The sequence below is a fragment of the Muscardinus avellanarius genome (assembly GCF_963383645.1).
Source record: "Muscardinus avellanarius genome assembly, chromosome: 1".
NCBI lineage: Eukaryota > Metazoa > Chordata > Mammalia > Rodentia > Gliridae > Muscardinus > Muscardinus avellanarius.
In genome coordinates, this window is record NC_137786.1 from 15,102,113 (window position 1) to 15,125,792 (window position 23,680).

A 23,680-nucleotide genomic window follows, 5' to 3' on the forward strand; every position below is an offset into this window, starting at 1 on the left:
CTTTTATATTTTCTTAAAAAAAAAGAGTAGGTGCAGGGGATATAAATTGAGTACATGCTTGGACAGTTTAAAATATTTCTGGGATGATGTCATGTTTGTTAGTCAGCATTCTCACTGCTGTGACCTCAAATACCTGATGACCATAAATTACAAGAAACAAGAGTCAATTGCTCACAGTTCTGGAGGTTTCAGGGGGTCCAGTCCATGTTAGGCCAAGTCACATCTGCAGAGTTCAGGGCATGGCAGAGGGAAGCAAGGGGAGGGGGAGAGAGAGGGTCTGCACATGAGTGGAAGTACCACTCTCATATGATGCAGGCCAGAAGCAGAGAGCGCTCGAATCTGGGGCAAGGGATGTATATAGTCCCAAAGGCCAGGCCCCCTGGATCTCCTTAGCAACCAAACCCTGTCTCCAACATGGCTTTTTGCCTGGGGTGAAAGGTCTAGGGGAACATTGTAAATCTAAACCATAACCATATCCAAGAAATGGTAGGGGAAAAATAATAATAAAAAAGCTGCTTCTGCTGATTAGGGGTTTATTTCTGAAGAGTCCCTTTAGCTGGGCGTGGTGGCGCATGTTTGTAATCCCAGCATTTGGGAGGCTGAGACAGGCGGATTGTTATTTGCTGATAGCCTCGGATACTACTTCGTGAGGCTCTTTGCAACTCAGTGGGACTCTGTTCCAAAATAAAGAATAAAAACTGGGTTGGGGGTGTCACTCAGAGGTAGAATGTCCCTGGGGTCCATCCCTACTGTCCTCCCAAGATAGGAAAGTCCTTTTATATCTTTAGTATTTGAATAATTGATTAATTAATTTTTTGTGGTACTGAGGGTAGAACCAAATAGCCAAATAAAAAGTAAACCCCTCACAAGGCTATTCAGAGCCACCCTACTAAAGGACACACGGGGCATGTTAGCTAATATTTTTTATTGTCAGATTTTCTGTGAGCCAACAGAGGATAATTTCACATAGCTGTCCATAAGGGATAAGGCAAAAACATTTGTCTTTCATTATGGGTAGACTTAGTAGGCCCAAGCCTTTATAACTTTTCCATACAAAAATAAAAGTCCAAGTCCGAATTATTTTTCTTCTGGTCATAAATGCTGACTTATTTACAGGTGCCTTGTGCAGACCACTGCTATCAACGCGAGATAAAGTGTGTGCACATGTTATTAAAGCCTCGGCACTTAGCATAAGGGTCCTTCCGAGTTCAGGAAAGGAGCAGCTTCCTCTTTCCACACGGTTATATATCTGTAATCAATCTATCCAGAGCGATGCAAACTCACCTTTGAAGAAAAATGCTTTTTAACTTAACTCTTTTTTAGAAATAAAAGACTCCAAAATAACTTCATACTGTTCCAAAAACCACCTCGGAGCCAGCAGTTTGAGTGGTTTATAAATACAGACTCTTGTTGCTGCAGATCTGTTTGTAAGACAGCAGACACAGATCGCAGACTTTGCTACACGTAAAACAAACTGAGTCAAAATGTGTTGTTTTTTTTTTTTCTCTTTCTCTGAAATACAGCAAAGACAGGAACATCCGGGATTCCGGCCTGTTAATAAAACCGCCTTATAAAGCAACAATCGAAGACTCTAACTCTCAACTATTAAAATATACAGACAGACTGTTTACACCATTGCACATCCTCTTCCCTTTGTGTCTGATGCTCATGAGACAATGATTAGAGTGTTGGGTTTGTGAATGCATGCGTGCTTGGGCAAGCGGACACTTAAAAGATGAAACAAAGCAAAAAAAAAAAAAAAAAAAGTTAAAACAGGTCCACGAGGAAGGCTGCCAGCAGCGCTCCAACTAAAACCCACTGTCCCGCGAGCACCGTCCGCGGCCCCCACCCTGCAGGGAGGTGCGGGGCCGGCGTGATGGAGGCGCGTCCCTCAGTAGCACAGTTAAGGTCCGCGGTCGCTCCCGCGAGTTAAGGCACTTCTGGCTGCTTTGGTGGCAGTGTGGCTTCTCTCCTCTTTTTTAAGGCATGTGTCATCGAAGAGCAGTAAAGCTTTGGAAGTTGTGCAGACTGGAGGGTTGAGGGCTTAATACACGGTCACCGACGTGGACAGGGCGAACGGGCCCCCGGAGAGCACTCCCTCCAGCGAGGCGAGCCTCCGGCCGGGCTGGGCGCCAGAGCTGGCCTGGGCCGAGGCGGCGGTGCAGACGGGCAGGACGCCTCGCGCGTTCACCTGGAGCTGCCCTGGCTGCTCACGGATCGCGAGGTGCTGTAGCGCTTCTTCACGATCATGCTGATGTAGGCCTTCATGAGCTTGGCCACGTCCACTACCTGGGGTGGGGGCAGAATGGACACGTGGTCACGAGTCTCCGCCGGGTCTGAGTGCCCGGCCCCAACACCGGCATCCTCTCCGTGTCCTCTGCGCGCAAGGCAGCAGCTTCCCGCGCAAGCTGGGGGCCGGGGGCTTGCACAAAGCCAAGCGTAGCTACCTTTCCCTTTCCTCCTCAGGGAGAAGGTGAATTAAGACTTTTCTAAAGATGGCGTGGGCCGCCTGGTGGTTCTTTCGTGAGAAAAGACAACTGCCATCCCACCACCTGGGACTCCATGGCGGTTTTTCGTCTATTAAATTTCAACTAAATCCTGCGGCCTGGCCCCGGGGCTCTCAGTGAAGGAAGCCCGGCCCTTTCCCTCTCACTGAACACCTGTCAGCCTCGTCTACCTGCGGCGCCTCCAAAGCGCCTCTATTACCTCACGAGCAGCAGCGCGCCTCCTTCCTATGTACCGTCCTCGCTTGCCGGCAGCTCCCTCTGCAGAGGCCTCGACAGGCTTCTTAATTATCATTATATTTGTTAAAGTTGGCCACTGATGGCACACATATTTCGAGGCTGTTTTGTGTGACTTTGGGATCTAGAATTAGCCATGCTCAGATGGTCATGCCGCTCAGCTACCTCCTGAGTGGAGCCCCTCACTGCATGCTCTGCTTTAATCCTAGTTCCTGCAAGGTTTTACTGCCAAACTGTATGCTTTTTCATGGACGTCTATATCATTTCCCTTTCCCTTTCTGTCCTCCAAGCTTAAGACTCCCTGATGTAACAGAGCCAAGCTTCTTCTGTTGCAAAGGTATACTGAAGGCTTCTGGTTTCCCAGGAACCTCAGGTTGGAGGAGGGACCACCCTATTGCACGTTCATACAGGAAACATAGATACTCAAATGAACCGACTTGTTCGAGGCGCCAGGGAACGAGCCGGGTGCTGCTTTTACAAGGCCTTGGTCGGGGCCGTGAGCGAGTGAGGGGCGAACTTGGCCTCTTACCTCACTGGTCTCAAAGAGCAGCTCCCGCTCATCCACCACGATCTTGTACGTGTTGGCCAGAGGCGCCCCAAAAGACAGGATGTGCTCGTACTGGAAGACTTCCAGGGGCCGCCCCTCACCGCGCTTGTAGACAGAGACGGCGTCCGCGCTGACGCCCAGCCAGAGCTCCTGGGGGAAGCCGCCTTCCTTGCACTGGGGGCAGAGAGTCAGAGAAGGGGTTAACTGGAAAGCAACAGACACACGAAGTCCAGCTTCGGCCAGACAGAGCCCGAAGCAAGTGCCCTGCAAGAAACCAGTGCGTGCAATGTGCAGGTGCCGGGAGAGACTGAACACAGGAAAGACGGGGCTCCTTAGCTATCTGATGGGCTTCTGACAATTTTACTGTGGGAAAATCCAGCCAGCAGAGCCTAACATCTTACACTGACTCTCCACTTTATTTTGGGGGTGGGGGCAGTACTGGGGATTAAACCCAGGAGCAGGGGCATTCTACCTCTGAGCTATACTCCCAGCCTTTATCTTATTTTTAAACAGGGTCTCACTGAGTTGCTATGGCTGGCCTTGAACTTGTGATCCTCCAGTCTTGCTTCCCAAATACTGGGATTAGGCGCGTGCCGCTAAGCTCAGCTTATACTAACATGCGTTTAATCCCAGTACTTGGGAAGCTGCGATAGTTAGATCGAAGGTTTGAGGCTAGCCTCAGCAACCTAGTGAGGCTCTTAGCAACTTAGTAAGTTCCTATTTCAAAATAAAGAATAAAAATAGGACTGGGTGTGTAGCTTGGTGGTAGAATGCCCCTGGGTTCAACTCCCAGCACCAAAAAAAAGTAAAAAATTATAATAAAATGAAATTTTATTTACAAAAAAAGAGGCAGGTATGGTCTGATCTAAACCCCACAGTTTTCACAAAGATCCTCTATGATCATTAGTAAGATTATCTTTCAGTCAACAGTCTACTACTTCAAAAGATGTGAAATCAAAACTGGGTTGATGTTGGTGGATAAATTCAAATTATGAGATAAAAATTTCATTGCATTGGATACTATTCCAATCAATCAAGTAATCATGAGGGAAAACAGCAAAAAGAGCTGGGTGTGGCGGCGTACGCCTGGAACCCCGGAATATGGGAGGCCGAGACGAGAGGGTCGCAGGTTCTAGGCCAGCCTCGGCAACTCAGAAAGACCCTTGGCAACTGAGGTCCTGTTTCAAAATTAAACACACACACACACACACACACACACACACACACACACACACACACACACACACACGAAGAGGGGTTGGGGGCTTTAACGTGGAGGTAGAATGGCTCTGAGTTCAATACCCCGTACCAAAGGGTAGGGGGAGCAGAAAGGCAAGCAGAGGTAAGGCGTTCCTAAGATGAAATGTGAAACCTGAAACATTCTGAGCACAGACGCGAAGCTCAAAAAGATGCCGATTTAGGAGCATCTTGAGTTTCAGAGTCAGGAGGCTAAGCCGCTAAAGTCTCTACAAACATCCGCAAATCTGACAAGCTCCAGGTTCCGAAACAATTTCGGCCTCAAGCATTTTAGATATAAGGCCTACACAGTCTGTATAACCAAGGTTTCTACATGGTGTATATAATTCTTTAAAAATTCTAAAAATTTAAGTGCAGATTTTAATCTGCAGTTGAAAAATTAGATCTATAGCTTCCATAAAAGTTACTAAAGAAAAATAAGAACATATCAAGGTCAATCACTAAACCAAACCTGAGAAGGAGGGAGGACAGAGGGAGGGATGGGGTGGGGATCGGGAAAGGCTGAATGAGTGATGTGCGCATCACTTATACCCCATTAAGATGCACAACAGCAATGCAGCAATAAAAAATTAAAATTTAAAAAAAAATGAGATGAGCTGGGCATGGCTCATACTGTAATCCCTAGAACTTGGGAGGCTGAGACCAGAGGACGGCAGGTTCAAGGCTGGCCTCCGTAGCTTAGCAAGACCCTGTTTCAAGATAAATAAAATAAGGCTGGGGGTACATAACCTCCAGGACCAAAAATAAAAGACACATTAGGCCGGGCGTGGTGGCGCACACTTGTAATCCCTACACTTGGGAGGCTGAGACAGGAAGATTGCACAGGTTCAAAGCCAGCTTCAGCTACTTAGGCTCTCAGCAACTTAGTGAGACCGTTTCCAAATAAAATATAAAAGAGGTTGCGGACGTAGCCCAGAGGTAGAGGCCCCTGGGTTCCATCCCCGAGACCACACACACAAAAAAGACACCTTAATTTAATTTAGGCTTCATTCTTAGTATTAAGACAGTGTAGCAATAAAAGCTGGTGGGAAGGCAGGGTGTTGTGGTAAAATCGGGGGCTCTCAGGAGGAGCGAGGGAACCAGGGACCCCTGTCATCCTCCCGCCGGGACCCTGGCCGTGCTCCCTGCTCCTGCGCTTGCCCTGCCGGGCCCGCAGGGGGCTCTCACCTCCACGTCGAAGAGCGTGGAGCCGTAGCCCGGCCACTCCCTGATCAGGGCCATGTACTTGGCCATGGCCTGCTCCTGGCTCATCCCCTGGAACTTCTTCCACTTGTCCAGGACGCTGGCGCGGGCGGAGCACACCTCCTCCTTGAGCCACATGTCCAGCATCTGCTCCTCCTCGGCCTTCTGCCGCACGGCCGCGCCGGTGCGGAAGCTCCGCCGCAGCGTGCCCTCCAGGAAGCTGGTGCGCCTCTTCTCCAGCCGCTCGCACGGCGTGAAGCTCTTGGTGGCCTGGCTGATGCGGGCCCTGAGCCTCTGCAGGGAGTACACCTCCTCCAGGGGCGGGACGGCGGCGTGCAGGCTGTAATCCCCCTGCAGGTACTGCAGCCGCAGCGCAGCCAGAACCTGCAGGTTTTCCTCAGGGGCCGGATGGTGGCCGTGGATGACGGCTTCATGGGCCTGAAAGAGGCCACAGGGCCCTGCGGTCAGGGCACTTGGTCCTGGACGCCCACCCGCTGAAGTCGCTCCCTCCCCCCATCAAGCCCCATTCAGATGCCACCTTCCTTGACAACCCTGAATGATACCGCACCCAACTCCTCCTTTCTGCTTTCGACGGACAATCCTCCCTTGCACGAAACCATTGACACATGCCACGATCTCTCTCTCCCAGGCTCCCTTCCTCCAGCTAGAACAGTGTGTGGCCAGAGAGTATAAATAAACTGCGTAAGCTGGGCGTGGTGGCACACACTTGTGATCTTAGTGCTTGGGAGGCTGAGACAGGAGGATCACAGGTCTGCGGCCGGCCTCAGATACTTAGTGAGGCCCTCTGCAATTTAGGGAGATCATGTTTCAAAATCGAGAATAAAAATCGGGCTGGGGGTAGAAATTAGAGGTAGAATCCCCTAGGGTTCCATTCCCACTACTAAAAATAAACAAATACGCCAGGAGTGGTGATGTACACCTGTAATTCCAGTATTTGGGAGGCTGAGACGGGGGGATCACAGGTCGGAGACTAGCCTCAGCCATTTAGCAAGGCCTTCAGGAATTTAGTGAAACTCTATTTCAAAACAAAAAGTAAAATGAGCCAGGCAGGTGTGGTGGCACACGCCTGTAATCCCAGTACTCGAGAGGGAGAGACAGGAACATCACAGATTTGAAGCCAGCCTTGGCAACGTAGCTACTCTCAGCAACCTGGCGAGACCCTGTTTCATACCAAAAAAAAAAAAAAAAAAAAAAAGGGTTGGAGGAGTCAGGCATGGCGGAGCATGCCTGTAATCCCAGCACTTGGCTTGGGAGGCCGAGATAGGAGGATCGCACGGTTGAGCCCAGCCTCAGCAATTGAGTAAGATTCTGTTTCAAAATAAAAATAAAGTAGGGAGTTGGGGGTGTAGCTCAGAAGTAGAAGGCCCTGGGATCAGTCCTCAGTTCTACAAACAAAACAAAACAAAAACACCAAGCAAATAAACAATAAAATGTATACCAGTTTCACTCTACAAAGAGCTGGCCTTGCACCGCCAGGGTCAGTTTCTAAGACCCGGCCTGACGACGCAAGGTGCAGCAGCGGTCTCGCTGCCGCTCGCCAGCAGAGGATCTGCTTTTCAACGTGCCCTTTACCTGCTCAAACATAAACGCAAACTCCACGCTGTCTTTCGGCACGTTGTCTGTGTCCAGGAAGCAGTAGAGTTTGAAGTAGAATTTCCACGGCGAGTCCCCGGCCTCCGACGCCGCAGCCAGTCTACAGAGAGGAGCGCGAGGTTCAGAGGTGGGGGGCGCCCCGGCCTCAGCCAGCGCCAGGGCCCCGGCTCCCCAGGCCAGCACCGTCCCTGGGGGGAGGGCGGCGGGGCGGACGAGGGGAAGGGGAGGAGCCACTGGGGGGCTTCTCGGAACTACTCAATATTTATCTAACCAGAGGGAAAATATAAAGCTTCATCCTGGCGAGAGAGAGAGAGAGAGAGAGAGAGAGAGTGTGTGTGTGTGTGTGTGTGTGTGTGTGTGTGTGTGTGTGTGTGAGAGAGAGAGTGAGTGAACTCAGGAGAGTTCTACCTCTGAGCCACATCCCCAGCCCTATTTTATTTTTTAGTGTGAAACAGGGTCTCACTGGGTTGCGGAGAGTCTTGCTACATTGCTGAGGCTGTCCTCAAACTTGTGATCCTTCTGTTTCAGCCTCCCAAGTACTGGGATTACAAGCGTTCACCATCACACCCGGCTATCCTGGTCTCACCTTAAGGAAGCAGGCAGGGAGCCTTCAGTTAAAGTGTGCCAGTAAACCGGGCATGGAGGTGTACGCTTGTAATCCCAGCATTCTGGAGGCTGAGAGAGGAGGGTCGTGGTTTGTGGCCAGCCTCAGCTACTTAGTGAGGCCCTTTGCAACTCAGTGAGACCCTGTTTCAAAATAAAGAATAAAATAATAGGGTTGGGAATGTAGCTCGAAGGTTAGAATGCCCCAGAGTTCAATCCCCAGCAACACACACACACACACACACACACACACACACACACACCCCACAAAACTGGGCTACTAAGTACTTTCTGAGTACTTCGGTTTAATTAGGACCAGCCAAGCCTGATGCTGAGTCCACAGAAAGGAAAGAAGGCAGAGGTGTCTCCTCATTCCTTTTCTCAACCCTCAAATGGATTACAGTCACACACATACACACAATCTCGTACACATAGTCTGTCTACACACACACACACACACACACACACACACACACACATATATGTATGTATGTATGTATGTATGTATGTTTTGGGTTTTTTTGGTACTGAGGGTTGAATCCAGAGGCATTCTATCTCTGAGCTACACCCCCAGACTGCAGACTGATTTTACTTTTTTTTTTTTGGTGGTACTGGGGTTCCTGGAAGCCCTTCTACCTCCAGGCTACACTCCCAGACCTATTTTTTTATATTTTTTAAAATTTGGAAACAGGGTCTCTTAAGCCAGCGAGGCTGGCTTCGAACTTGCACGATCCTCCTGTCTCCGCCTCCCAAGCGCGGGGATGACAAGCGTGCGCCACCACGCCCGGCGTTGATTTTACTTTTATTCTGAAACAAGTCTCATAAAGTTGGTCTCACTACATTGCCGAGGCAGGCCATGAACCTGCAAGTACTCGGAATACAGGCGTGTGCCAGCACACCGGGCAATGAGCGCTGGATATCCTGTACGGCAGCTGCATTTTTACCGAGTGGAATATCTTCTATGCTACCACTTAGGGAATGCGGAGTCAAAGATCAAATACCATCGGTGTGGTCCTATAGGTGATCTTATACGGCAGTCATCCAAAGTAGTCTGAAGAGATTATAAGCTGGCTTGAGTCTATTGGCCTAATTTCAAAGCTCATGACATAAAAAAGGACACATTAGAGCCAGGCGTGGTGGCGCACACTTGTAATCCCAGTACTTGGGAGGCTGAGACAGGAAAGTCGCAGGTTCGAAGCCCGCCTCAGCCGCTTAGTGAGGCTCTCAGAAACTCAGTGACACCCTGTTTCCAAATAAAATATAAAATAGGTCTGGAGGTAGAAGGCCCCTGGGTTCCATCCCCAGTACCACCAAAAAAAAGTACAAATTAAATTTCAAGACAATAAATATAAGCAATAAAAAAAATGGGATGAAGAGTCTAAGATAAGCTAAATTCATCTTTGAGACCGTGGCTTCGTCTAAGGAGTCAAGAGACCCAGGGAGTGGAGGAGAAAAGTGAAACGGGCTTCAACACGGGTCAAATAAAGCAAACCCAGGATGAACTGAGGCCCAAATTCTCGCCCTGGCTCCTAATTTCCCTTAGGTCCTCTTCTGGGATTTTAGGGAGAAGAACTTACTTTTCGAACTTGGCCAAAACATCGGCGACGATGGTCCGGCTTTCGATGGCTTTGTCGACCTGCCCGTTGTACTCAAACAGGGCGAACATGTTCCGGCTGTCCTCCATGGCGAGGCCCCTGATCAGCTTCTCCACCACCTGGAAGACAGGGGGCCTCAGCTCCGACACGCGCTCCCAGAAGCCAGGGGGGCTGCTGGCACGAGTGAGGGTCCGAGTGGCCTTGGGGGGTGGCCACCTGTGTGGTCACTCCAGCCTCAGAGGTGCTGTTTCCCCTGTCCTCTTCAATTTAGTTTTCTCTCTTTCTTACCAAAAACCAATGTAGGGTGTTTTGCCCCTTTGTAGGTAGGGACAGATGCTGGGCTCAAGTTTTTCAAACTCATACTAGTCAGAAAAATGATGAAATACTGAAGTCCTATCTTTTGTCTGATAAGTTTATTTATCTGGCTATCTGCCTGCCTGCCTGCCTATCTATCTATCATCTATCTATCTGTCATCTATTTTTCAGGTCTGGGGATGGAACCCAGGGCTATTCTACATCCAAGCTACACCCCCAGCCCTATTTTTTGTTCTTTATTTTGAAGCAGGGTCTCAATGGGTTTCAAGGGACCTAAGTAGCTGAGGCTGTCTGCAAACCGTGACCCTCCTGCCTCAGCCCCTGAATGCTGGGATTACAAGTGTGCACCACCGTGCCCGGCTTCTTAGAGTTTAGAAACTCCAAGGAACGAGAGTGGTTGTAAGGGAAGTTGCTTCTACACAAGAAGGCTCAGGGGTCTTCGCGTGTTCCTCCTCCTAGTCAATGGATTTCACAGTGCTGTGTAAATAAATTTAAAGCAGAAAATGTGAACTGGGCTTGGTGGTACATGCCTGCGACCCCAACTACTTGGGGGCTAAGGCAGGAGGATTGCAAGTTTGAGGACAGCCTCAGCAACTTAGTGAGACACTGTCTCAAAATATAAAATGAAAAGGCTCGGGGCTGCAGCTTGGTGGTAGAGCGCCCCTGGATCCAATCCCTAGTTCCACAAAGAAATAAAGAAGGAATGAAAAAAATACAAAACAGAGAGAGGGGTGTGGGGGGTTAGGGAGGCTGCTCAATGACTGAGCACCCCCGAATCGAATCCCCAGTCTATGAAAGAAAGAAGAAAGAAGAGAGAAAGAAAAGAAGAAAAAATAAAGAGTGTGTGAGAGGGGCCTTACAGAGGGAGCTCCGTGGCAGAGCGTCTTCCTAGGATGTCCTGGATTCCACTCCTAGTGGCACACGATGGGATTCTGGGGCGCTTCTCAGACTAGAAGGACTGTGTCTCAGATACTGTGTCCTGGGCTCAACTCTGTTTCCATTCCGCGTGTGTGTGTGTGTGTGTGTGTGTGTGTGTGTGTGTGTATAATACTAGGGCCTGAAACCTGGGGCACGCTACCTCTGAGCCATACCCCCAGACCTATTCTATCTTTTCTTTAGAAACAGGGTCTTGCGAAGTGCTCATGCGGTGGCCTCCACCTGTGGGCCTCCCCTCTCAGCCTCCCGGGTACTGGGATTATGACCTGTGCGACCACACCGGGTTCTGCTCATCTTCAGTACATGTTTTTATCTCTACATGCATGTGATGGGTGTGGGTTCCACCTCTGTCCTGGTCCACAGGGCCGCTGGACGGCACGTGTGAGCGCCGACCGAGCAGCGCACGCCCTCACCTCCCCAGCCGTGGTGTGGGAGTTGATGGTGATCTTGCATGAGCCCCCGCCATGGCAGTACACCGTGGATGTCATCTCCTGTCTGTGGATCAGAGCCTCGATCTCATCTCGGGAAGGCACAAACTCTCTGCATTTGGTTTTCTTAAGCGACTCGTAGATGAAGAGGGCGTATTTCTCCATCTCGGTTCCTGGAAACTGTTCCCGTATTCTAGAAGACAAATACGGTTCATTGTAGCTGGAGGCGGCTGGCTTGGCCTCGGGCGCAGGGCCATGGAAGGTGCAGCCGAGGGCGGTGCGCGCCCCCTAGTGGTGATGGGGGCGAACACCAGCGACCGGGCCAGGGCCCAGTTCATCTGTGCAGGCTCAGGGCAAACAGGGAGAACACAGAGCCAATGTTGGACTGGGAGCACCCTGTACTGAATCAGCATCGTATTGTCACGTGGAAACTGTTTGACAGTCAATCGAAACCAAAATTAGATTTTGATTGCCCTTGTCTCACATATAAAACTATGTGAGATGACAAAAATGTTGATCAGCCGGGCGTGGTGGCGCACGCTTGCAATCCCCCGCGCTTGGGAGGCGGAGACAGGAGGATCGCGCAGGTTTGAAGCCAGCCGCGCTGGCTTAAGAGACCCTGTTTCCAAATAAAAAATATAAAAGTAGGTCTGGGAGTGCAGCTCGGAGGTAAAAGGGTTCCATCCCCAGTACCACCAAAAAAAAAAAAAAAAAAAAAAAAAAAAAATGTTAATCTGCTTCCCTAAAATAACCATTTTACTATCGACTGTATCCCATAACATTATGTTGTAAACCTCAGAGATAGACACAATAATCCTTTTTTTTTTTTTTTGCAGTACTGGGGATGGAACCCAGGAGCATGCTCAAGCTATATCCTAGCCCTGTTTTTTTATTCTTTATTTTGAAATAGGGTCTCGTTGCAAAGGGCCTAAGCAGCTGAGGCTGTCCACAAACCGTGATCTTCCTGTCTCAGCCTCCTAAATTCTGGGATTACAAGCGTGCGCCACCACGCCTGGGTGACACAATGACACTTATTTAAAACTAATTGAAGCCGGGCGTGGTGGCACACGCTTATAATCCCGGTGCTTGGGAGGCGGAGACAGGAGGATCGCACAGGTTCAAAGCCAGCTGCGCTGGCTTTAAGAGACCCAATAATAGGTCTGGGAGTGTAGTTCGCAGGTAGAAGGGTTTCCAGGAACCCAAGTACCACCAAAAACAAACAAACAAACAACAAAAAAAAAAACAACAAAAAATCCCCCCAAAAAACTAATTGGTATCAACAACCGAGAGAGACCCTGTTTTCAAACAAAATACGGTTGGGGTATCGCTGAAAGGTAGAATGCCTCTGGGTTCCATTCCCAGCACCCCCGCACATACAAAATAAATCAATCAATAAAAAAGAGAACTCTTCAATTTCTGGAAGTTGGGTGTGGTGGCAAACACCTGTAATCCCAGTACTTGGGAGGCTGAGACAAGAGGATCGAATGTTTGCGGCCAGCCTCAGATACTTAGTGAGGCCCTCTGCAACTTACCAAGACCCTGTTTCAAAATAAAGAAAACAGGCTGGGAGTATAGCTCAGAGGTGGAATGTCCCTCGGTTCAATCCCTGGTGTCACAAAAACAGCTTCGCCATAACTGCTCCCACCTGTCTACCTGAAGCCGACTCTCCGGGGTGGTGTTTCTGCTTACGCAGAGCAGCGGTAACTGCACGCGCTTGACACCTGCACGTCAGGACCCGCCGTGGAAAGCGAGTTGGTCCCTGGCAGAGAGCGGGCGGGCATTCTGGAAGCCTGCCGTGCTGTCCTAAGAGTCGGCCTGAGGTCCCTGCCCTGTAGGTGCTCGTTACTGGAACCGGGACCCCAGGCTTCCCCTGCAAGCAGCCCGGCTGCTGCGCCCCGCGGCCCCCTAACTTTACCTTTTCAAGTGGAACTTCAGATACTTGAGAATCCCTCGGCTGGGCAGGAAGGTACAGCTCAGGCACGTAAGGATCTGCCAGCTGTACAGGTTGCCCACGCTGCCAGGATGGGGCACTTTGTTAGTCTGTTTAATGAGCTGGCAGTAGAGCTCATCCCGCAGGGGCCGGAGGTCGTGCCCTGTCTGCAGGATACCCTGGATTATCGGGATGGGGTCGGACATGGATTCCAGTTGCTGGAGGGAATTGAATATCTTTATGGCTTCATCCTGAAGGGTTGTGTAGCCTTTGTCCTTGAGCACTGGGAAGAGTAAAGAGAAATCACATGAGGGGTTCTGAGAAAAGAGAATTTAAGAGGAGACAAGAGGAAAGGATGAAAGGAGATAAACAGTCACTTCCTGACGCAGTGCCCACCCTACTCCCTGTACACTCAAATCAGCTAAACAAAGCAGCAACACAGAGGGCTGCCAGGCGCGGCGGCGCACGCTTGTAATCCCAGCATTCGGGAGGCTGAGCCAGGCGGATTGCGGTGCAAGGCCAGCCTCAGACCCTGTTTTAAAATAAAGAATAAAAACATAGGGCTGGGGGTGTAGCTGAAAGGAAGAATGCCCCTGGGATCCATCCCCAGTACCGGGGGGGGGGGGGGGGTAAAAAAAATAGGGCTGGGCTGTTGCTAGGAGGTCGAATGCCCCTGGGTCTCATTTCCAGTGCCCTCCCAAACAAACAAACACACAAACAACATAGAGTGGGAAGGGATGCTATTTTGTTATAAAACTAAACTTTTTAGTACATAAAATGCTTACTTAAAAAGCTAGTCTGTAACTAAACAGGTTCCGCCCTTGAAATACTAAGGGTCTGTTCATCTGGTACACACGCTCCTCGACGTAATGATGGGTTCCGTCCCCAAAAGCCCATCGCAACTTGAAAATATCATTAAGTAAAAAAGAAAACGCATTGGACACACCTACCCTAGCGAACATCGCAGCTTAGCTTTATATGCGCACACAGTTGGGCAAGGCTATCCAACACAAAGCCCATCTTACATAAGACAAAGTGTTGAGTAGCTCATGTGATTTAGAAAATACCGGCCTGAAACTGAAAACAGAGTGGCCGCACGGGTGTGCTTCCACACCACCACAAAGAAGACTCGTTCTGAGCTGAAGTGCCGTGCGAGTCTGGGACCATCTATGAATTAAAGGCTGCTCTTTTGCTGGCCTGGGATGGAACCCAGAGGCATTTGATCTCCGAGCTACACCCCCAGCCCAATTTTTTATTCTTTATTTTGAAACAGGGTCTCACTCAGTTGCGAAGGGCCTCACTAAGTAGCTGAGGCTGTCCGCGAACCGCGATCCTCCTGGCTCAGCCTCCCAGATGCTGGGACTACAAGCGTGCGCCACCATGCCTGGCTTAAAGGCTACCTTAACGCATGAGGACTCTGATTCCCTTTAAAATCCTTTTATTTTTATTTACTGTTCTTTACTATAACAACACTAAAGCCAAACTCTGAAACCTTGGCGTTAGTCATAAATCTTGAGTATATTTTATCTTTTTTCCCTTTTCACGATGACTAAATCTTTGAGTTAACCAATGCTATGATGTTAGAGCTACAGTGACTAAGCACACACAATCCCGACCGGGGTCCCGGACTCACAGTTGAGGTTTATGTCCCCATAGGGAAGGGGCAGCAGCGGGGAGTGCAGGGGGTGGTGGGTGTATCTCAGGATCGGGTTCCGCTTGTAGATCTGCTCCACCACGTCCGAGTTCAGGCAGTTCTCCTGGAAAAGAAAGGAGTCATTATAATAAAGAAAGCAAAAATACACACCCAAGTGAACAAATCAACCGCGCTGTTCTAAAAGAAACACCGAAAAAAGATCAAACATCATCCCTAAGAAGCCCGATGGGGTAATGGTGGTAGGGATTTAGGGTTGAAAATTTTCAACACAAAGAGAACCATGATGTGCTTACAAATCACAAAAATACCTCTTCTTACCTGGCTCATTTCCTGGGTCCTGTGTATATCTAGTTTCCCATGTTATTAAACTCCCCCAACCCACTGGAAGATCATGGTACCTAAGAAAACTAACTTGGCTTCCTAATGACTTGGCCATCAATCATGTAGCCAAATCAGGTCATTATTAGCTATAATTCATCTTTTTTTTTTTTTCCCTTTTTGGTACTGGGGACTGAACCCAGGGGCATTCTCTCTCCAAGCTATATCTCCAGCTCTTTTTATTTTGTTTTTTTTTTTTTTTTTTTTTTTGCGGGTCTGGGGATAGAACCCAGGGGCATTCGACCTCCGAGCTACACCCCCTGCCCTAGTTTTTATTCTTTATTTTGAAACTGGGTCTCACTGAGTTGCAGAGGGCCTCACTGAGTAGCTGAGGCTGTCCGCGAACCGCGATCCTCCAGGTTTCAGCCTCCCGAATGCTGGGATTACAAGCGTGCGCCACCACGCCCGGCTTCTTTTTATTTTGAAAGAGGGTCTTGCTAGATTACTGAGGCTGTCCTTGAACCTGCATCCTCCCATCTCAGCCTCCCAAGTGCGAGGATTAGAGGCAGACACCACTACCATGCCTGGCTTTGCTAGTTCTTTAACTGTTCTTTGGGGTTCTCTAAACTACACATGCTCATGTGTTTCTGGGGAGTCTCTCTCTTACGAGTACCCTGAAAACTAAGAGGTTTTCTCCTGGAATCACCTCATGTACTGATGCTCCTAAAATGTTAATCTGGAGTATGAAAAAGTCAAGCTACTTTCAGAGCTTTAAATAAACAGCCAAGGTGGAAGAGAGGCCATGAATCATTTTTTCATGGTCGTTTTATTTCCACTATGTAACTTTTTAAATAACACCCAAGTGAAAGCCAGAAGAAAAAATTTTAACTACTTTATAACTTGTCTGTCTCATTTCTTAAGAAACATCATTTCATATCTGGAGAATTCTATTTATTCTTTAGATGTCTTTGAATTCATAACTGGAGAACGTAAAAATAGATCCGAAACAGCTTTGAAGAGCGTGGCTGATACGTGATTTGCTTTTGACTCTCTTTTCAATAGAGAGCTTCAAAATTAATTATTTTTGGTACTGAAAACTGAACCCAGTGACATTCTATCTCTGAGCGACAACCCCGGCCCTTTATTCTGAAATAGAATCTAAGTTGCCGACGGTCTTACTAAATTGCTGAAGCTGGCCTCGAGCCTGTGATCTTCCTAAGAGGCCAAGAAGCCTCTCAGGTACTGGGAATCACAGGTATACACCACTGTGCCCTGCCAAAAATAGTTTTTTTAAGGCTAGAAGCGAGATGATTTGTATCCTGCACTCGGGGTTCCACAGAAAGCTGTGGAACGTTAAAGACTGACTCCCTCTGGAAGCAGGAGGCCGACTTGAGTCGGGTGGGGGAGCCGCACACCGCGGATGGGCACACCCGCCCAGCCGCACGGCGCAGCGCCTGCCTCCCGGACCACTGGCTCGGTGTCTGGTGTCCATCAGCAGAACTCCGCCTCGCCTGTGCTCTATTATCTTTCCTTCCACCTCCGGCTGCGCTCTGCCCGGCGGAGCTGCCTGTGCGGGGACAGCAGTGACTTGGTCCTGTGTGGATGCCGACAGCCCTGGGAAGAGGTAACCCAACCTCTAATAAAGCGAGGGCATTGATTTCTGCTTGTGGCTGCCACGGCATCACTCCTCTTTCACACAACACGCTTTGTTGAGCCAGTAGGTGTGTAAGCAGGAAGTCACAACTTAACCTGTCAACGGCAACCTAGACTCGGGGCTCCTGGGCGTTTGGAGGTGCCTGATTTGGAGGTGCCCAAGTGTTCTAGACCAATCTATTGTTCGAGAACAGCCTGAGTTCTTCATGAATTTACTTCCGTGGTCTAGAAACTCTACAGTAAGAGTAGAAAGACTGTGTTATTCCTAGAATGTCCCCAGCCAGGGCTGAACCTGTGACGGGCCAGCTGTCTCTAAGCTAGATCACACACATGGCGGGGACCAGCAGCCCTGAGGCCCAAACGCAGGCGCCATCCCTCAGCCTCCAGCCCAGCAGCCAGGCCGCACTCCTCCCTAGGCACAAAATGCTTTACCGTGTATAACCTCACACTCGGACTCCTCACTGGAGGTCAACCAAGCGCGGGCTTCAATCGGAGTGAAGGCTGAGCGGCCTAAGGCCGTGGTGTGCAGGGCCTGGCTCTCCTACCTTGATGTCCTGGATCAGCTGCTGGGTCGGGGTGTCGATCGGGGCCTTGGTGTCGGTCACGTTTTGGATGGCGCTGGACCACCTGGTGGCCTCGTTGAGTAGCCTGGTGTAGAGCCGGTAGCAGTGCTTGCGTCCGTACACGGTGATGTTCCAGTAACCTGTGGGGGGGCGGGGCAGCACAGACACGGAATGTTAACCCTCGGACCAATCTCATGTCCTCTTCTTTTCTGGGGGGCTGGGGATTGAGGTCAGGGGCATTCTACCCACAAGCTACACCCCCAGCCGTACTTTTAATTCTTTAGTTTGAAACAGGGTCTCGCTGAGTTGCAAAGGGCCTCACTAAGTAGCTGAGGCTGTCCATGAACCGGGATCCTCCTGTCTCAGCCTCCCGAATGCTGGGATGACAAGGCTGAGCCACCACGCCCGGCTTCATTTTACTAAATTTTGAATCAGGGTCTTGCTAAGCGGCTGAGGGTTTCACGAAGTTGCTGAGGCTGGCCTCAAACCTGTGATCCTCCTGTTTCAGCCTCCTGAGTACTGGGATTACAGGCATGAGGCACTGTGCCTGGCCTTGTTTCATAGGCCCAGAAATTCAGTATCACTAAAACCTGCATTGGCTTGGACGTGAGCCCCTTTAGGCTAACTAGTGGTTTAATTCAATAAGTACTTGCCGAGTCCTACACATGCTATGCACGGCACTAGGTCCACAGGGACAAGTAAAAACCATGCATGTGTCCCCTGCGCCGGGAACTTTACAGTAGAGAGGCGTGACACATAAGAAGTCCACACTTTGAGCCGGCGTGGTGGCGCACGCTTGTCATCCCAGCATTCGGGAGACAGGAGGATCGCGGTTCACGGACAGCCTCAGCTACTTAGTGAGGCCCTCTGCAACTCAGTGAGACCCTGTTTCAAAATAAAGAATAAAAAATAGGGCAGGGGTGTAGCTCGGAGGTAGAACGCCCCTGGGTTCCATGCCTATACCAGCAAAAAAACCCCCCAAAACCCAGATTTATATACAGAAACTGCAGCATTCGCTGTCAAAGAGCTGGTGGAGGCTTATGTCCCTTTCTAAGCTCTAGAACAAGCCGGAGACTCCCTCCGACCCTGACTTTCCTTCCACTTTTGTCCTCTTTCCTGCCCCGCTTTCCCTCTCCTTTCAGCGGAAGACAAGGGGCCTGAGCTCAGACAGAGGTGTGAGCGCCGCTCAGCCCGACTCAAGCGGTTGGTCAGGAAGAACCACAGGTAGGAACAGAAACCAAGACAAGCAGCCTTCCCGAATGCACCAGCACAGGTCAGAAAAGAAGTTCCACCTCTGCGCTCACACACCTGCTGTTCATGCCCTGGACCAAGGCCACAGCCAGGCGGGGTGGGGCTTTTCTAGGTTGCGCCCCAAACCCTTGTGGTATAACAGTAAAAAGAAAAAAACACAAGTGCAGCCAGGTGTGGAGGCGCACGCTTGTAAACCCAGTACTTTGGAGGCCGAGACAGGAGGATCTTGCAGGTTTGAGGTCAGACTCAGCTACTCAGCGAGGCTCTCAGCAAGTTAGTGAGACCCTGTTTCCAAATAAAATAAGAAATAGATCTAGGAGTGTAGCCCAAAGGTAGAAAGCCCCTGGGTTCCATCCCCAGTGCCACAAAAACAAAATACAACATCAACAACAAAAAACAAACACACAAGTGCAGGAAGGGAAGCTTTCTGCAGGATGCTAATCATCTGCTTGTGGTTTCTTGGCCTTAAAGACTTTTTCTATACCTTTGTAAATTGAAACCTCATTATTATTAATTTTTTTTTTTTTTTTTTTTTTTGGTGGTACTGGGGTTTGAACCCAGGGGACTTCTACCTCTGGCCCCAGCCCTATTTTTCTTCTCTTCCTTCCTCCTCCTCCTCCTCCTCCTCCTCCCCCCCTCCTCCTCCTTCTTCTCTTCTTCCCTCCTCCTCCTCCTCCTCTTCTTTCCTCCTCCTCCTCTTCCTCCTCCTCCTCCCCCTCCCCCTCTCCTCCTCCTTCTTCTCTTCTTTTTTCCTCCTCCTCCTCCTCCTCCTCCTCCTCTTCTTTCCTCCTCCTCTTCCTCCTCCTTCTCTTCTTCTCTCCTCCTCCTCCTCCTTCTCTTCTTCTCTCCTCCTCCTCCTCCTCCTTCTTCTCTTCTTCTCCTCTCCTCTTCCTCCTCCTCCTCTTCTTCTTTCCTCCTCCTCCTCCTCCTCCTCCTCCTCCTCCTCCTCCTCCTCCTCCTCTTCCCCCTCCTCCTTCTTTTTTGCTGTACTGAGGATTGAAACCAGGGGCATCTACCTCTGAGCTACATACACCTCCAGTCCTATTTTTTATTCTTTATTTGGAAACAGGGTCTCACTGAGTTGCAGAGGGCCTCACTAAGTAGCTGAGGCTGTCCATGAACCTGTGATCCTCTGGTCTCAACCTCCCAAGTACTGGGATTACAAACATCTGCACCACGCCCGGCTCTAATTTTTCTTTTTTAACTTAAAACAGGGCTCACTAAGTTGTCGAGGCTGGCCACAAACCTGTGATCCTCCTGTCTCAAACTCCTAAGTGTTGGGATTACAAGCGTGCATCATGCTATCACGCCTGGCTTTATTCTGATTCAAATGCTCAGTGTTTGACCAGCTAACTCCTGAAAGTCTCAGTTCCTTCTGGAGGATGAAAGCACACCCAGCAGGATAGGAATTTCACGTCTGTGCCTGGAGAGAGCCCAGATGGAGAGCGGGTGTCTGAGTCTTGGGCAAGCTAACCGACACGGCCTGGTTACCTGTCTCTTTGAAGATCTTCTCGTCCGGGGGCACGACCGAGCAGAGACTGTTGAGGACCAGGGTGCCCAACTTGAGTGCGTTCTTCTCCGAGCTCTTGTAGTAATCCAAGGAGTTGTGGGTCAGGACGAACCATCTCTTCTTCAGTTTCAGTGAAGACATCTTTGGACTGTTCTTTACTTCTTTGTGTAACCACCCTGAAAAGGAAGATCCAAGTGTCAATTAAAATGTATGAAGAAGCCGGGCGTGGTGGCACACACTTGTAATCCCTGCGCTTGGGAGGTGGAGACAGGAGGATCGCGTAGGTTCGAAGCTGGCTTAGAGACCCTGTTTCCAAATAAAAAATACAAAATAGGCCTGGGAGTGTAGCCCGGAGGTAGAAGGGCTCCATCCCTAGTACCATCCAAAAAAAAAAAAAAAAAAGCAGCCAGGCACGGTGTCCCAGGCTTATAATCCCAGCATTTGGGAGGCTGAGACTGTAGGATCGCGGTTCTCAGACAACCTCAGCTATTTAGTGAGACCCTCCGCAACTTAGTAAGACCCTGTTTCAAAATAAAGAATAAAGATAGAGCAAGAGGGGGAGCTTGGAGGCTGAATGTCCCTGGGTTCCATCCCCAGACCTGCAAAAAAAAAAAAAAAAAAAAAAAAAGGGCTGGTTGTTTCTACCCCTTTGCTAGAAAATGATCATGATCGTGGTTATTTATTTTAAAAACCTTTAAGCTGGGCACAATGGTGTACACCTGTAATCTCAGTACTTGGGAGGCTGAGACAGGAGGATCGTAGGTTTGAGATCCGCCTTAGGAACTTAGCAAGACTCAGCAACCTTGTGAGACCCGGTATCAAAACACAAAGATGAAACAGGACGAGGGTGTAGCTCAGAGGCAGAATGCCCCAAGTTTGATCTCCACTACCGCAAAACCAAACAAAAATCCCCTCCACATTTTAAGAGTCAGAGTGACTCAGAGAAGCTGTCCAACGTGGCAATGCAGATATCTACACAGAGGAGAGCAGGAGAGCGGAGGCCCGGCGGGCAGTCACCTCGCACGATGAACTCCTGGCCCTCCACGCGGGTGTCCCCCTTGGACCTCTGCAGCAGCGTTATCCAGTGGTGCATCTCCTCCGGCGTGTCCGCGTTGCAGTGCAGCACCCGGTTGGCCGTGATGATCACAAACGAGTTGGGTCTGCGGCAGGGCGAGAGGGAGGTGGCGGGTCTTAGATCTCCTGCCCTGCCGGCTCCAAGGCAGAATGCCTTTTTCCTGGCTTATGGGTCATGGGGGCCACACTCCTCCTATGCTCTTCGCATTTTATATGAGGGCAAACTTTGCTCATTTCTGCAGGATGTATTTTATGCATCATTAACCTTTAGACTTGGAGCCACACATCGATTCAGAAGGCCCCCGGGAAGGAAAACATGTCTTCACGCAAAACTTTCCAGATGAAACTCAAGGCTAAATAAGGTGACCACGGGGGAAAATTTTTTTTCTGATGTTTCTCCAAAGTCAATTTTTTTCCTGCCTCTGGATATTGCCTTGGGTGATATTTCTGTGGGTTGGGAATGAGTATCAGACACCAGGAATAGAAGAGGATCAGTAAATACGTGTAAATGGAACATGTTATGCGCTCGAGTACGCTGGTGTAAAAAGCCACCTGGGTCTGTGTTTTCAAAGCAACCCAACAAGGGTGCCCTTGCCAGCCAGGGATATAGCAAGGATGGAAATTTACTTTCTTTCTCCCGCACCTCTGTGTGTCTGCCAAAGCCCTTAATCTCTCTCATGCCCCGATTCACACTCACTCCTGTGTCTCCGTGCTGAGGGTAGTGCCTGTGAGCGCTTTCTTTCGAGTTTTCAGGTGTTCCCCGTAGAGAAAGGCTATCAAAGTTCAAGAAAAAGATGACCCAAACTCTAGCAGGGAGGGAAACCTCTACATAAAAGGTTGGACTTGGAGCCGCGCGCAGTGGTACATGCCTGTCTATAATCCCAGTACTTGGGAGGTTGAGACAGGAGGGTTGCAGGCACGAGGCCAGACTCAGTAAAGATGTTAGGCCTTCAGCAACTTAGCGCGACCCCGTTTCAAAACAAAAAGCGAGTCAGGCGTGGTGGCACACCTGTAATCCTAATACTTGGGAGACTCAGTCAGGAGGACTGTAGGTTTGAGGTCAGCCTCAGCAACTTAGCAAGACCCTCAGCAACTTAAAGAGACCCTAATTCAAAATGAAAAGGGCTGGGGTGTAGTTTGGAGGTAGAATGCTCCGGTTCGCTTAAAAAAAAAAAAAAAAAGTTGGACTTTGGTTTTCCTTAAAAAAGAAACAGATTTTTCCACTGGGAAGAAAAGAGGTTTGTCACCTGAAGAGAGAAGAAAGAGGTGAAGCTGGGCGTGGTGGCGCACGCTCGTAATCCCAGCATTCGGGAGGGGAAAACCGGAGGATCGCGGTTCGCGGACAGCCTCAGCTACTTGGCGAGGCCCTTCGCAACTCAGTGAGACCCTGTTTCAAAAACAGAAAGAGTGGGCCGGGCGTGGTGGTGCACACTTGTAATTCCAGCCTTTGGGAGACTGAGACAGGAGGATCACGGTTTGCGGCCAGCCTCACCTTAGTGAGGCCCCTTTGCAACTCAGTGAGACCCTGTTTCAAAATAAAGACTAAAAAAATAGGGCCGGGGGTATAGCTTGGAGGTAGAATGCCCCTGGGTTTCATCCCCAGTACCACACACACAAAAAAAAAGAAAGACTAAAAAAATAGGGCTGCGGGTGTAGCTCGGAGGTAGAATGCCCCTGGGTTCCATCATTGTTATTGCCAAAACAACAACAACAAAAATAAAATAAAATAAAATAAAAAAGAGGTACATCGGGTGGGGGAGGAACTGAAGCCGTACAATAAAGCAACGCCGGCCTCCGATCACCAACACAACACACGTGCACAGAGGCCCAGGCTGGTACCAGAGGGTGCAGGCTCATGACGAAAACAAGAACCCAGAGTTCAGGAGAGCCATGGTGGGCGGAAGGGGGACGGAGACCCCAGAGTTCTGATCCTGCCGAGGAACACTACTCGTCACGAATCTGAATACACACACACTGACTGTCTGGACATCCTCCTGGGAGCAGGAGTCAGTTTTGATTCCAACTCTGGCCCTAGAGCAACCTCTCCTAATATTTGAGGTTTCATGTATTGATACTTACACATGCACATCATCAACAAAATCCTTTTCAGGTTCCTTATTAAGGAAAGAGAAAAGAAGATCTACACCCCCCCTATGCTGGAATATTGTTTTCCTAAACAGGGATTTTGCAGGCGTCGTGGTGCACGCTTGTAATTCCAGTACTTGGGAGGCTGAGACAGGAGGATCTGGGTTCGTGACCAGCCTCAGCTATTTAGTGAGGCCCTCCGCAGCTTAGTGAGACCCTGTTTTGAAATAATGAATAAAATCGGGCTGGGGATGTAGCTCAGAAGTAATATGCCCCTGGTTTTAATCTTCAGTACCACAAAAAAATTAAATAAATAAAAGAATAAACAGGGATTTACTTCTATATACACTCCAAGCTTGCCCCTCAGTCTAAACCAACATTCCCCTTATGTTGCTGTGTTTTACATTCACCGTCTAAGTTAGTT

General features: G+C 49.6%; 1 protein-coding gene across 1 annotated transcript in view; it reads right to left on the reverse strand.

Annotated features, from left to right (window-relative positions):
* Positions 1-2,187: 2,187 nt before the first annotated feature.
* MYO10 (myosin X) overlaps positions 2,188-23,680 on the reverse strand; it is a gene marked incomplete at both ends in the record, with an annotated part of 122,293 nt that continues 100,800 nt past the window's right edge. The window contains 11 exons of the mRNA XM_080709559.1: positions 2,188-2,289; positions 3,271-3,462; positions 5,713-6,165; positions 7,321-7,441; positions 9,522-9,658; positions 11,204-11,411; positions 13,134-13,431; positions 14,782-14,905; positions 17,319-17,476; positions 20,079-20,273; positions 21,115-21,257. Of these exons, the coding sequence (XP_080565685.1) occupies positions 2,188-2,289; positions 3,271-3,462; positions 5,713-6,165; positions 7,321-7,441; positions 9,522-9,658; positions 11,204-11,411; positions 13,134-13,431; positions 14,782-14,905; positions 17,319-17,476; positions 20,079-20,273; positions 21,115-21,257 (2,131 nt within the window). The remainder of the gene's footprint in view (positions 2,290-3,270; positions 3,463-5,712; positions 6,166-7,320; positions 7,442-9,521; positions 9,659-11,203; positions 11,412-13,133; positions 13,432-14,781; positions 14,906-17,318; positions 17,477-20,078; positions 20,274-21,114; positions 21,258-23,680) is intronic.